The sequence below is a fragment of the Heloderma suspectum genome, chromosome 11 (assembly GCF_057233095.1).
Source record: "Heloderma suspectum isolate Gila_16-S chromosome 11, 16-S_ref, whole genome shotgun sequence".
In the NCBI taxonomy this organism is placed as follows: domain Eukaryota; kingdom Metazoa; phylum Chordata; class Lepidosauria; order Squamata; family Helodermatidae; genus Heloderma; species Heloderma suspectum.
In genome coordinates, this window is record NC_139468.1 from 38,815,961 (window position 1) to 38,832,941 (window position 16,981).

General features: G+C 46.9%; 1 protein-coding gene across 1 annotated transcript in view; it reads right to left on the bottom strand.

Moving 5' to 3' along the window:
* Nucleotides 1-433: 433 nt before the first annotated feature.
* Nucleotides 434-16,981, bottom strand: part of SV2B (synaptic vesicle glycoprotein 2B) — a 47,916-nt gene continuing 31,368 nt past the window's right edge. Inside the window, exons 8-12 of the mRNA XM_084816451.1 lie at nt 15,836-16,000; nt 8,904-9,037; nt 5,943-6,143; nt 3,276-3,435; nt 434-1,086 (exon numbers count right to left, since the gene is read on the bottom strand). Of these exons, the coding sequence (XP_084672577.1) occupies nt 903-1,086; nt 3,276-3,435; nt 5,943-6,143; nt 8,904-9,037; nt 15,836-16,000 (844 nt within the window). The 3' untranslated portion in view covers nt 434-902. The remainder of the gene's footprint in view (nt 1,087-3,275; nt 3,436-5,942; nt 6,144-8,903; nt 9,038-15,835; nt 16,001-16,981) is intronic.

A 16,981-nucleotide genomic window follows, 5' to 3' on the forward strand; every position in this document is an offset into this window, starting at 1 on the left:
TCACACACTTACTTGGGAGTAAGTCCCATTGAATTCAATAGGACTTATCTCTGAGTAGACACATATAGGATTGCACTATAAGTGACTTGAGCAAGGGCTGGACTAGATGGCCTAGAAAAAACCCTCCAAATCTACAGTTCTATGGGTGTGTGTGTGTGTGTGTGTGAGAGAGAGAGAGAGAGAGAGAGAGAGAGGGATAAAATAACATTATTGTTTTAGACAACTGCAGAGGCTGATCCAGAGAACAGGCTTAGCCCCTTTCCCTGTGAAAATAGAGAGGCTGTGGTGGGAGCTTCAGCTTAGGTCCCCAAAATATATCCCCCCCCCCGCAATGTTTCACCAATAGCTAATGGCTTTCCAAACGCCATACCCCTGAACACACAGTTGGTTTGTGCACTTTCTCAAGGTCCTGCTGCCATTGGCGAAGAAGCTTGGAGGTTTTATTTAATTTATTTCCTTGTTGATGCTTGCCTAGAAAGCTATAGAAAGGTAGACATCAAGCCATTCAACTGAGCTCCAAGAGGGTCCCTTCTCCACTCCCTACAATGCACATCCCTACGGATACATGCATGATCACAATACTGCTGCTTCTGTCGCTGTGTCCAAAATACTCACACACATTCAGCAGGAAGATGGGGCTATGCCCGGCTCCCCAAAGCGATAGCCTTGAAGCGATGAGCAAAGCTCAGGCGCAGATGTGTAGAGCCTGGCCCAAGGGCTCCACCGCCCCTGCACAAAGTTCCTAGAACTATAGTTTTAAGATGATCTCGGTGAGGCGCCTCTTCCCCTCCCTCCCCCAGAATCTGACATATCGGCAGAGAAATGTTGGTGGACTTTTTTGCTTTCCTGCTAAACATAGGCCCTTTGCTGTTCATTGACGTTGCATTTCTTCCTCTAGCAGCTCACATCAGGACTTGGTCTCGGGTCTCTGGCAGCCGCAGGGCAAGGAGGCCTCCCCCGACCAGAGCTGAGGACGCCAGAAGGATGGGGATCACTTTGGTTATCCCAACGAAGGAGGCAAAGATAGAGTTCCCCAAGATGGCCCCAAATTTGCAGATCCCATTGAGTATGCCAAAGGCCGTGGCCCTGTGGAGAAGGAAGAGGAGTTCAGAGAACATCAGGGAAGTTATGCGTCCAAATGCCCAGCACCCCCAGATTTCAGCACATTTTCAGCAGGGAGGTGCACTGGGTTTGGCTGAAGCCTGAGCTTAGGGATGTCAGAGAATTCCGCCACGGACTCCAGTGAGAATATGGTTTAGAGGAGTAAAAATACAACCATTCCGGAGGGGCCGGAATCTGTGGCGGAACGGCCTCCCCCCCCCGCCACCCCGCGGAATCCCCCTGGGACGGAGCTTACTTGGCAGTGGATGCAGTGGTGGCAGCGGCGGCAGCGGCTCTGGCTGGTCTCCTGGCCACTTCCAGGTTGCTGCGGCCTCAAATGGCGGCCGTCATCATAGCAGCCGCCGTTTGCGTGGCTTTCTTTTGCTATGATAGGCTACATAAATAGTTACGTAGCCTATCACGGCAAAGAGCAGGGGCACAAATGACGGCTGCTATGCCATTTGCACCTCTGCTCTTTGCCTAGGAGTGCACGAAAGCCACTTACCTGGTCTCGCAGCTTTTCGCGGTGGGGGGGAGGCGCTTCGCTGCTCTCCCCCCGAAGTTCAGGCCGGGGGGGGAGGCTTCCCGCCTCACCCGGCCGAAATTCAGGCCGGGGGGGAGGCTTCCCGCCTCGCCTGGCCGAAATTCAGGCCGGGGAGGAGGCGCCTCGCCTCACCTGGCCGCGAGATAAAAAGTTTAAAAAAAAAAAAACGCCCCTGTGATAGGCTACGTGACGATTAACGTAGCCTATCACGGCTAGATCTGCAAAGTCAGCCGTGATAGGCTACGTAAATTGTCATGTAGCCTATCACGGGTGACTTAAAAAAAAAAAAAAAAGCGCGTACGGCTAATGGCGGCCCCCATAGGGAGCCGCCATTCGCGTTCCTTAATTGGTCGCTGTAGTCTACGTAAATCTTTACGTAGACTACGGCGAAAATAAGGGCAACGCAAATAGCGTTGCCCTTATTTTCGCCGTAGTCTACGTAATCAAAACACGTTGGCACTCGGCCCCCCGAAGTTTCGGGGAGAAATTCTCCGCCAACCCTATCTTTGCCGTGATAGGCTACGTAAATACTTACGTAACCTATCACAGCTTGACAGCCACACAAGTGGCGGCTGGCATAGCGGCTGCTATTTGCAGCTGCAGCAGCCTTGCCGCAGCTGGAATTCCGTCTGTGGCTGGCCCCAGCCGGCGGCTCGGCAGAGCTGCCACGGAGCAGAGCCGGCCAGGGAGGATTCCGGGGGGAGGGATGGAGTGCCTCCCCGCCACCTCTGATGCCCTGGAACGGATTGGTGAGTGGGATTCATACATCCCTACCTGAGCTGAATTGGGCCCCTTAGGACCAGAAGAACAGTTTACAGGGAACACAGGAAAGTTATGGGCATCCTTTCTTATATATTCTCTGGTTGTATTTTTATTCTGTGGTTTTAATCTATTATATCTTATATTGTATTTTCTGTTGTATTTTTGTGGTTTTAATTTTGTGAACCAGAGGGCTTTGGCTATTGAGCGGTATAAAAATGAAATAAATAAATAAATACGTTCGAAATGTAAAAGCTGCTGTTGCACAAAAATCCTGGAACCTATTCTTCTGAAACTTGGCAAGGTTGTTCCCTCAGAACAGGCAACTGTCCCTGCAAATTTCATCCAATTCTCAATTCTGCCAAAAAATTTAAAAGTTTTATAAATTAAATTAATTAGAAAGAAATTATTATTTTTAGGGCAGTTACCTTAAAAATAATCAAAATATAAAGGTGCATACCACGCAAAATGCTGCACCTATCTTTCTGAGATTTGCTAGGCATAATCCCCTCATAAGGGGCTATTTTGCCTGCAAATATCACCCATTTGGAATGTTTAAGCCATTTTCATTATTTTATTTTCCATGATAGGCAATGGGAGGCACAAAGCCTTTGATTTCCAAATCTCAGCTCAGTTGAAATCTCAGTTCAAAGCAGAATTGGTCTGAGCAGCATTGAGCCATTTTCGGAAGAGCCAAATTGGATCCGAGTCAAATCTTGTGCTTAGTACACACTTCCAAGTTTATTAGTACACACGTAGTACACACTTCCAAGTTTCATTACTCTGCACATGCCATACTGTCAGCCACTGGAACCAAACGTGATTCTCCACTCCTCCCTCACCCCTAAAAGAAGTTGGTGGGAAGAGTCACCTTTTATGGGTTGGGTAGAGCTCCACAGTGATCACATCCAGGGCATTCCAGGCAGCAATGCTGGTGCCACAAAAGAGGCATTGCCAGCCGATCATCGCCGACTCACTGTTGCCAAAGAACAGGAAGAAGCAGCACACCGCGGAGATCAGCATGGAACCCCCTGCAAGAGAGAGCAGGAACGATGGGGGAAACACAAGACTTGGAGCTCACTCAAATGTGCAGAGCTGACTCTTGGTATACTTCTTTCCGGACTGGACCACTTCAGAGCGTGGAGAGTGTTTGAATCCTCGTCTGTGAATGAAAACTCCTTGTTCATGGAAGACTACCAGGACAGCAGGAAGGGTTTCTAGTTCAGCCTTCTCCTTAAAACTCTTCTTTGCCTCATGCAAGGAGTTTTTTGTGGGGGGGGGGGGTTAAGAGCTCTGCTCTATCAGACCAAAGGCCATCTAGTCCAGCATTCTGTTCACACAGTGGCCAGCCAGCTGCCTGTGGGAAGCCCACACGTAGGACATGAGTGCAACAGCACCCTCCCACCCATGTTCCCCAGCAACTGGTGTACATATGCATACTGCCTCTGATACTGGACGTAGCATATAGCCATCATAACTAGTAGCCACTGATAGCCTTATCCTCCATGATTTTGTCTAATCCCCTTTTAAAGCTGTCCAAGTTGGTAGCCATCACTACATCTTCTGGTAGTGAATTCCACAGTTTATCTATGTGCTTCCAGAATAAGTACTTGCTTTTGTCTTTTCTGAATCTCCCACTGTTCAGGTTCCTTGGGTGACCCTAGGTTCTAGGATTGTGAGAGAGGGAGAAAAACCATCTTCACTTCCTCTAAACCATATATAATTTTATGCACCTCTCTCCCAAAGCATTTATTAGCAAGTTAAAATAGCACCAGTCCCAATACAGATCTTTGGGAGACCCCACAGTTGACATCCCTCCACTGCAAGAACTGCCTGTTTACCCCTCCTCCCTGCTTTCAGTTCTTTAAACCAATCCATAAGAGAACCAAACTTCTTATCCCATGACGGACAAGTTTGCTGAGGGACTTTGTCAAAATGTCTAAGTAAACAATATATATGTCAGGAGCACCCTAGCGGCCTCTTTCAGTAGACTCCAATAGCCAACTCAAGACACAGACGAAAGGATTCTTTTCATGGCTTTAATCCTTTTACAACTTAATGACTCTTTCAGATGCTAATCACCAGTGACTAAGCAAGGAACAGCAGAGTGGCCAATGCGCCGAGTAGGCAGTTGATCCCCGTTTGAAGGAGAGTCACTTGAAGACCTTGAACTTATGGGCTAGGGAGAGATCCTCCCTCTCTCCCTTGGGTCCACGGGAGGCGGCCGTTGCTTGCGTGCCAAACGGGCGCTACGCCTCCTTTCCGCGCCCTCCATCGCTCGTCGCTCCCTGCATCTGCGTCGAGCGTCTAGCAAGCCCCCCTCCCGCACTTGCTCACTGCTAGGATCACTATCTATCTCAGGAATGCCGGCAGGAGGAATCTCTGCCAGCTGCTGTGCCTGTGAGGGATGAGCTGGCTCCTCTCCCACGGATTGCTGATCCTCCTCAGAATCAGAACTGCTCTGGGGTTCTATTGGCTCAGTTTCCAACCTGACAATATACCAGATCACCACTATCCACATGCTAGCTGATGCTCTCAAAGAACTCTAAAATTTAGGAAGACAGGACTGAAATTTGGAGAAGCCAGGCTGATTCATCTTTGCCAAGACTTGCCCTATTATATGCTTGATAATTTTATCAGTAATAACACTTTCCACCAATTAACGCAGAACCATATGTTAAGCTAACCTGCCTGTAATTTCCGTAATCCGCCCCCCCCCCATTTTTTTTTTTAATGGCGGTGTTATGTTGGCTACTTTCCATTCCTCTGGTACAGAGGCTGATCCTAGGGATACATTGCATATTTTTACTGGAAGATAAGCAATTTCATATTTGAATTCTTTAAAAACTCTTGGATGGATACCATCCGGACCGGGTGATTTGTTTGCTTTTTATTTGCCAATAAGATCTACAGCTTCCTCCCTTGTCACCATTGTTTGCATCAGTTCACACTCTCTTCCTGAAAATATCAGTGCAGGCCTCAATATCTGCCTTACATCTTCTGCAATGAGGGCAGACACAATTCGTTCAGCTTCTCTGCAGTTTTAAACCTGTCTTTAGTAGCCCTTGTCATCCATGAATCCAGCTGCCTCCCTACCCAGTTTCCTGCTTCTGATGTATGTGCAGGTAGAGGGGGAGAGAGAGAGAGACAGACAGACAGACAGAGACAGAGAGGTTTAGCTCTAAATATATTTTGAAATTACTCTGTTGTTAGTCCATCTATCTTTCGTGTGTGTGTGTGTGTGTGTATGTGTGTAATTGTTGGTCTTAATGTTATTTGTGATATGCTCCTCAAAACCCTTTTTTGCTTCCCTTATTGTCTGCTTGCATTTCTTTTGTGCAAGCTTGTGTTCCTTTTTGTTCTTCTCATTTGGTTGGGCAGGGGGCATTCAACCATACAATACCACCCACCTGTATTTTGAAGTCCCAGGAGGCCTAGAAGATGCTGCTTCTGCATGTCTGAATCATGAACACAGCACACCAAGCCAGTGGAGGCATTTGACCACTCCCACATGTACATGCCATCTACACCCACTCACCAATCATCTTGATCCTTCCTACTTTGTCCATCAGCAGGGCTGAGACAATGTTGCCAGGCAACACGGAGAGGCTGCCCAGGAAGCTGACAAGGTAAATGAGGAAATCGTTGTCTTGTTCAAAATCCATATGGCACCCCTTCTTGTCCTCCTTGAAGGTGGAATTCAGAATTCTGCAGTCAATGAATTTATGCTTGTAGAGGTCTGAGGGGGGAATGGACAGTGGATGGAATATCATTGTAATGGTGCACCTAAAGTAGGACAAACTTACATTGGGCTCCACTACACCAGTTGAAACATGGCTTCTTGCAAAGTATCCTGGCAATCATGGTTTGGTGAGGTGCTGAGAATTGTTTCAGAGATCCTTAGTGCCCCCCTGGCTGAACACAGTTCCAATCCAAGGGATTCCTGAGGAGGAGGAATGTCTTCTGACTTTAAAGCTATACTGTAGATTAGGAATGGATGGATCTGTCCATTTCAGTTTCTCTCACTTTCTCATTTTTCCAACCTCAAGTTCAGTACCTTTTTAAAAAAAAAACTTTTGAGATTTTTCTTTAAAAATAAAGTTTGCATGAAAATTCATAAACAATTTTGAACACATTTCTCCTAATGCATGCATTATTGTATGCATTTTTGTCTAATTTATACACATTTTTGCAAGCACGTTTCCTAATATATCGTTTTTGAATGCAACTTTCCCTTACATATGCATTTTTGTACACGTTCTGTGATTGGAGAATTCCATCACCAATTTCAGAGAAGTGTGACCTTCAAAGGATAACTGAGTTTCAGTTCTCATCGTAGTCTGAAAGTGTGAAAATAGGTACATTTGCATTAAAAGGTGAACTAAATTAATTCCTCCCCCATCCCTGGTGTAGATGCACCTGCAGAGTAGCTCACAAACTTATCCTTTCCCTTCCAAGTAGTAAGTCCAACAAGACACACAGTTGAATAACTCTAGAATGCTTGTATCCAGCCCTGAAGCAAAATGCCCCCTCTCTCATTTTTAACACCCCATTCCAAAGTGGAAAAAGGGGGGCATTTTGTTAATGGGGGGGGGGACTGGAGCTTTCTGGTGGGTGTGGCATCAGTGGGATTAGTGATGGCTAGGGATGGGTGGGCACCCCCATGTCTGGGTTCTCTGGGCATCAGCCCAGCCCCTGGCCCCTGCTCACATGCACCTGGACCCGCGCACAAGCTTCCCACCACTTGCCAAGCCACTTGCACTCACCCGGGCAGCATCATCACACTCCATGCTTGCCATTTTTTAAAAAACAAAGCAGCAATTGCAAAAATGCACATATGTGCATATGAGCGAACATGTGCATTTTGCGAATGAACATATTTGCACATATGCGCATATGTAAGTATGCGCGTTTTCTTACTCACCATTCTGTTTTTCAAAAGATGGCGATTATGGAGCTCGACAAGGCTGCCCAGGTGGCGAACAGGGGGGCGAACGTGGGCAGGGGCTCAGCGAGCACAGCTTGGGGGTGCAGGCTGGGGGAGTTCCGCCAGATTCCCAGATGGAATCAGGTGCCCTCTCCATCCCTAGTGATGACAGTTCTCCTGATCATGGCCAGCTGGGGTTGCCATCCCCCTGCTGCCCCCCACAGGAATGAATCTAGAGCTTGCTGCAAAACGAGACAAGCCCACGAGAAGGGTAAGCCAGTTTTGCCCCCAAAATATCTGAGCTAAACATTCTCCATTCAGTCCTAATATACTTCCACCAAAGATCACGGCCTGAGACCCCATCAGAGTGCTATGACACATTGCACATCTTCTCTGCATGTTGCCTCCAGCTACATTCATTTTCCCCTCTACAGCCTGTCTCCTGCACCAATTTAAGAGTAAAGGGTGCATTTGCCCTTTGATGTAAAGGTTCACAAGAAAGATGTGATCATAATCAAGTATATTATCATCAGCGCGAAATGAACCACAGCAGAGCAGATGCAGTGCGTGGCATGACAGGCTCAGGGCTACAAGGTGCCTTAGTGAGTGCCATTTAGGGAATGGGTGAGAATGGTCAGTTCAGGTCAGTTTCAACAGGAATTTACCAAAATTCGCAAAGTTCTCTATATTCAGGACAAAATGAACTTGAGATATATTTATTTTTTAATGAATCTGGGAGAAACTGAAACATCCAGGACCAGGGCTTTGAGTGCTCCACTCTTAAAAGTCTGGGTTTGAACCCCTGTGGATTCAACCACATTAGTGCTGAATTAGGGCTGCCACCCCTTTTTTTCTGAGAAGCTCCTCATATTATTAACAGCTACATGGCAGGCAGGTATGTCACACATGCTGGGAACAGATGTTCCTATAGAATGTATCCAGCACAGATGGGCAAAAAGTGTATTTCAGTTCATTTTTTATCAGAATTTACCAAACCTTTGATTGTGATATTTATTGTTGCTTTGATGCCATGTTCATCACTTTGATACCTTTGTGCAAAGCGGTATATAACTTTGAGAAATAAATAAATATTCACAACTTTCTTCATATTTGGGAGACAAAGAACCTGAGATTTTAAAAATGCAAATGTGGGGGAAAGTGAAACAGACAGAGTCACCCATTCATGATGCTGTTACATGTATGTGTGCTAGAGACAGGATGTGTCCCCTTTGGGACACCCCACCCACCCAAGACTGAATTTCTGGAGACCAGAGAATGGGCTTGAAATGTGCAGAATAGAAAACCAAGCAACTCTCATTGACAAATCCACGAAATATCTCCAAATACCAATATCAGGGACAGCTCCTGGGAAACCTATGAACAGGAACCATTGGTATGCATCTTATTGTGTATTGCAAAAACAGACCAAAATTTAATGCTAAGAACAAAATCATGACTTCCCCACATCCTCCTCTCCCTCTTCCACTTTTTCCCAAACGAAATCGTCCATACAGACATACAGGCATGCAGATGCAGTTTGCAGACACAAACACCCAGATTCTTCCACGTTACCTGTGTTGTAGAAGGTAGTGTTTACAATGGTGCAGTTTTTGAAGAAGGTCTCACTAGATGTCACATCTTCAAAGTAGCATTCCTCAAACACAGAGTCCTCAAAAGTAACTTCTCTGAATTTCATTTTAATGAACCTGAAACACAGGGGAAAAAACTCACCACCATCATCCATTAGAAGTCACCTCATATCCCTGATCTTATTATTAGAAAAGTGCTCAACATTCAGTGCAATCTTATATATGTCTACTCAGGAGTAGCCCCATTGAGTTCAATGGGCCTTATTCCCAGGAAAGGGAGTATAGGATTGCAGCCTTAAGATGGCAATGGAGGCCACTGGATATAGGAAAAATGATAGATACTTTGTTTCTCACCTACGGCTACTGCAGATTACACATTGTGGACAGGACTTTCTTATCTGACTAGAGTGCCCTTTAATGGAGAAAAATTCCTCACATGATAAAGCTTATTACTCAAATACTTAGTCCCTTCTCTGTTAGAAGCTAGATTGGAGAGGGTGAGCACAAAGGTCTTCTCGGTGGTGGCTCCAATGTTTTGAACCTCACCTCCTCAAAGTTAAGTTAATCAAGCCAGCTCATTTTTTTTTTAAAAGAATGTTAAAAAGCTTTCTGGTGGTGAAAAGAAAATCCGATGCTGTAAAGAACAATTTTGTTTAGGAACCTGGAATGTCAGATCAATGAATCAAGGTAAGCTGGAGGTGGTCAAACATGAGATGGCAAGATTGAACATCGACATCTTGGGAATCAGCGAACTAAAATGGACAGGCATGGGCGAATTTAATTCAGGTGACCATCATATCTACTATTGTGGGCAAGAATCCCTTAGAAGAAATGGAGTAGCACTCATAGTCAACAAAAGGGTGGGAAAAGCAGTACCAGGGCTCAATCTTAAAAATGATAGAATGATCTCAGTAAGAATCCAAGGCAAACCATTCAACATCACAGTAATTCAAGTCTATGCCCCAACCACTGAGACCGAAGAAGTTGAGGTTGATCGGTTCTATGAAGACCTACAACACCTTCTAGAACTAACACCAAAAAAAGATGTCCTCTTCATCATAGGGGATTGGAATGCTAAAGAAGGAAGTCAAGAAATCACCGGGATAACAGGCAAGCATGGCCTTGGTGTACAAAATGAAGCAGGACAAAGGCTAATAGAGTTTTGCCAAGAGAACATGCTGATCATAGCAAACACTCTTTTCCAACAGCACAAGAGGCGACTCTACACATGGACATCACCAGATGGTCAATATAGAAATCAGATTGATTATGTCCTTTGCAGCCAAAGATGGAGAAGCTCTATACACTCAGTCAAAACAAGACCTGGAGCTGACTGTGGCTCAGATCATGAGCTTCTTGTTGCAAAATTTCGGCTTAAATTGAAGAATGTAGGGAAAACCACTAAACCATTCAGGTATGGCCTAACTCATATCCCTTATGAATACACAGTGGAGGTGAGGAATAGATTTCAGGGATTAGACCTGATAGACAGAGTGCCTGAGGAACTATGGACGGAGGTCTGTAACATTGTTCAGGAGGCAGCAACGAAATCCATCCCAAAGAAAAAGAAATGCAAGAAAGCCAAGTGGCTGTCTGATGAGGCTTTACAAGTAGCTGAGGAAGGAAGGGAAGCGAAAAGCAAGGGAGAAAGGGGAAGATATATGCAACTGAATGCAGAGTTCCAGAGAATAGCAAGGAGAGACAAGAAGGCCTTCTTAAATGAACAATGCAAAGAAATCGAGGAAAACAACAGAATGGGAAAGACTAGAGATCTCTTCAAGAAAATCGGAGATCTCAAAGGAACGTTTTGTGCAAAGACGGGCATGATCAAGGACAAAGAAGGCAGGGACCTAACAGAAGCAGATGAGATTAAGAAGAGGTGGAAAGAATACACAGAAGAACTATACAGGAAAGATCTGAATGTCCCTGATAGCCATGATAGTGTGGTCACTGAACTTGAGCCGGACATCCTAGAAAGTGAAGTCAAGTGGGCCTTAGGAAGCATTACTAACAACAAAGCTAGCAGAGATGACAGTATTCCAGCTGAGCTATTTAAAATCCTAAAAGATTATGCTGTTAAAGTGCTGGATTCGATATGCCAACAAATTTGGAACACTCAACAATGGCCGCAAGACTGGAAAAGGTCAGTTTACATTCCAGTTCCAAAGAAGGGCAACGCCAAAGAGTGTTCAAACTACCGCACAATTGCACTCATTTCACATGCCAGCAAGGTGATGCTCAAAATCCTACAAGCTAGGCTTCAGCAGTATGCGAACCGAGAACTACCGGAAGTACAAGCTGGGTTTCGAAGAGGCAGAGGAACTAGAGATCAAATCGCCAACATTCGCTGCATCATGGAGAAAGCAAGAGAATTCCAGAAAAATGTCTATTTGTGCTTCATTGACTACGCTAAAGCCTTTGATTGTGTGGATCACAACAAACTGTGGCAAATTCTTAAAGAGATGGGAGTACCAGACCACCTTACCTGTCTCTTGAGAAACCTGTACGAGGGTCAAGAAGCAACAGTAAGAACCAGACATGGAACAACCGATTGGTTCAAAATTGGGAAAGGAGTACGACAAGGCTGTATATTGTCGCCCTGCTTATTTAACTTATATGCAGAGTACATCATGAGAAATGCCGGGTTGGATGAATCAGAGGTCGGAATTAAGATTGCTGGGAGAATTATCAACAACCTCCGATATGCAGATGATACCACCCTAATGGCAGAAAGCGAAGAGGATCTCAAGAGCCTCTTGTTGAGGGTGAAAGAGGAGAGTGCAAAAGCTGGTTTGAAACTCAACATTAAAAAAACGAAGATCATGGAATCTGGCCCCATCACTTCCTGGCATATAGAAGGGGAAGAAATGGAAGCAGTGACAGATTTTACTTTCTTGGGCTCCAAGATCACCGCAGACGGTGACTGTAGCCATGAAATTAAAAGATGCTTGCTCCTTGGGAGGAAAGCTATGGACAACCTAGACAGCATAGTAAGAAGCAGAGACATCACCTTGCCGACAAAGGTCCGTCTAATCAAAGCTATGGTTTTCCCAGTAGTAATGTATGGCTGTGAGAGCTGGATTATAAGGAAGGCTGAGCACCGAAGAATTAATGCTTTCGAACTGTGGTGCTGGAGAAGACTCTTACGAGTCCCCTGGACTGCAAGGAGGTCAAATCAGTCCATACTAAAGGAAATCAACCCTGAGTGCTCATTGGAAGGACAGATACTGAAGCTGAAGCTCAAATATTTTGGCCACCTAATGCAAAGAGAAAACTCTCTGGAAAAGACCCTGATGCTGGGAAAGACTGAAGGCAAAAGGAGAAGGGGATGGCAGAGGATGAGATGGCTAGATAGCATCACCGATGCAATGAATATGAACTTGAGCACACTCCGGGAGACAGCGCAGGACAGGAAGGCCTGGCGTGCTGTGGTCCATGGGGTCACGAAGAGTCGGACACGACTGAACGACTGAACAACAACACAAAAAGCTTTCTTATGTCAACAGGCATTGGAGGGGAGGGGATGTTGGCCTGAATGACTTATGTAAAGAAAGCAGTGTGTTTCATTGAACCTTTGAGGTCATAAAACTGGGATGCAGAACCAAAACTGGGTGGGGGGAATGACTGGGCACCCATCTCCGCACAGGCCACATGATGTCAAATGGGCATGGCCACACATTAGGGGAACGGCCAGGCTTCAGGGCCAGTCCTGCCATTACACAGGTTCATGTGCCCACATCATGTGGTGGAGTGGGAAGAGCAGCAAATTGCGTTCCCCCCTGGCCCTGCCAGGAAGGCCCACCATTGCTTCCCCACCACCTCTAGTGAGTGCTCTGGAGAGCCCTGCCAGCCACTTTCCCGCTGTGGCATTTGCTGCAGCAAGAGAGCAGCTGGCAGGGCTTTCTAGAGCAACCTCCTGTCATACACTGCCGCTTCCCCTTACAGTAGCCATGGTGGCCTGCAGTGGTGTGGTCCTGCGAGGGCTCAGCCAAAATTGGGCAAGACTTGGCTGAACACTCGCGAGAGCCACACAGCTGGGAAGGGGTGCAAGGTGGTGGCAGCTGGCCAGTGAGCAGGCAGCTGCAGTGAGGGCATTCTTGCCTGAGCCGGCCAGAAATGTTGGGATGGCCCAGGCCTGGCCTGCTGCCACACGGGTCATGCCTACGTCCACTTGTCATAATTTTTTCCTAGTCAAAGTGCGGGGTGAATCTCCCACCTAGCACATGGGCCAAGGACCAGTCTCTTCTGGTCAGGAAAGCCCGCGCATGCTGTGAAGCCAAACTGCTGAGTCCCCTTCACTTCTCCGCCAGAGGAGCCCTGCCTTTGCCCACTCAGCCTCCTTCCCACAATGGAGACATGAAGGGGACTCAGCCAGCTCTGCCCCAGCTTTGCTGTGCATGGGCTTTTCCAGTCAGGCAAGTCCTGCTGCAGGCAGTGAAGCAGCAGCACAGGGGAATCCCTGCCGTTATCTCCAATCTGTGATTCTGCCCCCCACACCTTCTACAACCCTGGTTGGGGAGGGGCTTGTGAGGCAGAGGGGGTGGGCCCGTGGAGAGCCCCCATAGGCCAATTAGGCCCTTGGGCCTGAGGTTCCGCACCCCTGCCCTAACATTTAGGATACTGTATTTTTTTGGGGGGGGGGAAACATGTATTATCAGTTATTCAGTATTTTCGCTGTTTTTAGCATCTTATTGTTTATACTTGTTTGATTGTTTTTGTAAGCCAGCCTTCTCCAGCCTGGCACCGTCCAGACATGTTGGACTACCATTGGCCATGGTGGCTGGGGACAATGAGTGTTGTAGTTCAGCGCATCTGGAGGGTGCCAGGTTGGAGAAGGCTGCAGTAAGCTGCCTCAAAGGGCTCTCCAGCTCCAGGGTAAAAATGGAAAAAATGCAAAGAAACCAGCAAACCATGCCAACTGGCTGATGCTCTTATAATCTTGCAGACCGCGTACCATTTTTGAAGGCAAGGGATGAGTGCCTGCAGGGTGTCAGGACTGGGCCCAGTATCTTGGCTGAAACTGTGGGAATGGACACTGAGTCAGAGGAGCAGCAGTGCGAAGGGGTGGGGGAGGGACCGGAGCTGCAGGGAGACGGGACAGGGAAGAATCTGTCCAGGTGCAGGCTAATCAGCTGGACCAAAGCCTGACCATAACCCCCCCTTGCCCCCTGTGGGAACACAGTTATTCATGGGGGAGGGGGGCATGACAGATGGAAGGATAAGGCGTCAGGTCGACAGGGAGGCATGGCTTTGGGAAGTAAGGCATTCTGCAAGGTCACAACAGGTCTCTAGGGGAAGATCCTCTCTGAGGGTAGGACTGGGAAAACCTTTCAAGTTCTGTTCTGCAGACTGGCACCAGATTGCAGCCACTGCTCCCCTAACCGTAGAGCATCCTTCAAAGGGATCTTTGGGTAGTCTAAGTAATATTGTGCCAGCTTTATCAGGGTTGTTAGTGTTAGGTTGCCAAAGTCTGTATCCTGATTCACATAATAAAGCCTATTTACCTGGAGATCGACTTCTTTGTTTGACTCCCAACATGCTGGGAGGGCTCGACACTTGACCCAGGGTTGATGTCAAGAGAAGGCATAATCAGGCACCTACTGAGGGCCCACATCCCAGCAGGGGCCCAGTGACAAGAACCCCCTGGAGTTGCAGCTCCTCTACCCCATCGCAACCTGCTTGTTCACCTCCCTCAGTTGTGATCATTGAGCAAGAAGGATTTTAAATATGAACTCTTAGTTCATTGTAAGGCAGTGATCTTAAGCTTCCCATATTCACTTTCTGCACAAGTCCACAAACTCAAAAGTATTCAAGCTGGAAATGTTGAAGAAAAATATGAATTAGAAAAATATAAATCAGAAATGTAATTTTGTATAGACCACCCCACGTCACTAGCCCCATTAAATTGGTTTCACTTGTAATGTGCATCTTAAAACAGCATGCCAGGAAAAGTAACGTGGGAATTGGCCTATGAAATGCTCTTTCTCACATAACCATTAGGTGTCACTATGTCCAAAGGTGAAAAGAAGCACAGTGACAGTGGCTCCTTAGGGATGTACAAGAATTTCATTTGAGGTAGGTTAGGCTGAGCAGCTGTGTCTGGCCCAAAGTCATCCAGTGAGCTTCATGGCCGAGTGGGACCAGAACCTGGATCTCCCAAGCCCCAGTCCAACACCCTAATCACTACATCACACTGGGTCTCTGTAGTGGAAATGTGGAAGACCATTGTATATCAAGGAGTCAGTGGTGTGCCAGTTCTCCTGCCCATGTCTAGAGTGCCATGGTGCCTGTTTGTTGAGCTGATGGTGATGGTGGTGGGTAGCTATATTAGTTCCCAGAGAACCACTTAAAGCTCTGCTCAACAGAATGCAGATTAACTTCTGTCAGAATCTCACAATCAGGCACTTGTTGCTTAGAAGAGCTGAGAAGAATGTTATCTTCTGGGCTGGCAGCCCACCCATTATCAGGGCCACTGTGTTGTCCCACCCGCCCCAGCTGCAGAATGTATGAAGTCATGAGACCATGTCCAGAATGGGAGGGATCAGGGGGAGAGCGTATGATTCCCTGGGACGCTTCCAGCGCAGAGTCTCGACACAGACTAATCGCGAAAATGCTGCATAGCAGCCAGGCCAATTCTCAGGGTACGCTCACTCCCTGCTGGAAGCATAGCTGGAGGGGTGTAAGCATATTCATCTTGTCTTGCCATTTCTTGTGTTATTCACCTATTTTAGCTAAAGGAACCACTTTCCTTCACCCATTGGTGTGTTCATTGCCTCTGAATATCCAAAAAGAACCATTGCCTATTGACAAAACAATTGGCAAAACACTCTCTTGCACCCTACTGGAAGACAGCAGCTCCCACGTGATGTTCCTCATGCAAATGGACACATGGAGTTGTTCTCAAGGAGCACTCACTTGTCATTGTAATACATCCCATTCCTGTGGATCTGATTTTCCAGGGTGAAGTTGAAGGTGACATCCTTCACGACTTTCTCGTCAAAGACTTTCACACGAGACTTGTACTCTTCCTCTTGGTAATAGCGAATCATGTCAGGAAACCAGACAATAAGGCCATAATAACTGCAAAAGAAACAGAATTAGAGAGGGGGAGTTCTGGGCCCTTTCTTAGGGGTCCCAATGAGGCCCTTCATTACTTTAGTGTGAGAGACCAAAGATGGCTGGTTGTAGGAGTGCACACAAGCCAGATCAGTACCTATTGATAGATCGCAGGATGATTTGCAGTAGATCTGCAACGGATTCTGACTTCCAACTGCTTAACATCGCCTCCAAGAAAGAGGACAAAAGAGGGAAAGGTTTTGCATAAAATGTGCACATCCTAATTTATAGGCAAATTTAGAAATAATAATTAGAGGAGCCAAAGTGTATGTTACGCTAATTGTGTAGCATGTAGCTGAGGGCTATCGCTGGAATCGCCATGGAGCGGAGCTGGCCAGCAAGGATTCTGCGGGGAGGGACAGATCGCCTCCCCTCAAGGGCGGATTCCCCAGCGGAGCAGCAGGTAGGGAATCCACCCATCCCTAGTACTTGACTCTAATTTAAATAGAAATACAATTCATCTCCCCATAGCAGGGAAGACTGTGACCAGGTGGCCTATGTGGCTGCTCAGTCTACTGTCCAGGCGCAGATTTACACCTTATGTAGAGAGGTCGGAGAAATCCACAACAGAAGCAAATGAGTTCGGATTTTGATGAAACTGACCATCAGATTCCACAGCGGGCCGACTTTCCCCCCGTCAAGTAGATTCCACCAACTTGTGGACCGCTTTTCTAACTTCCTCAATTTTGCACAAATTTCATCATAAAAAATATGCCAAAAAACCTGGCCAAAAATGTGCATTTTCCCATAGGCTATGGGCGCAATCCTATCCAGATAGGCGGCCGCCTCCGAATTCAGAGGCGACTGCCTATCCAATGCAGGGCAGAGAAGCACGGAGGGGATCATCCCCTCCGTGCTTCTCCTGCCCTGCATTTGTGGCTAGACAGCCAATTGTGGCTGTCTAGCCGCGGGAAGGTGGAGCAGGGGAGGAGGCTGCTGCATGAC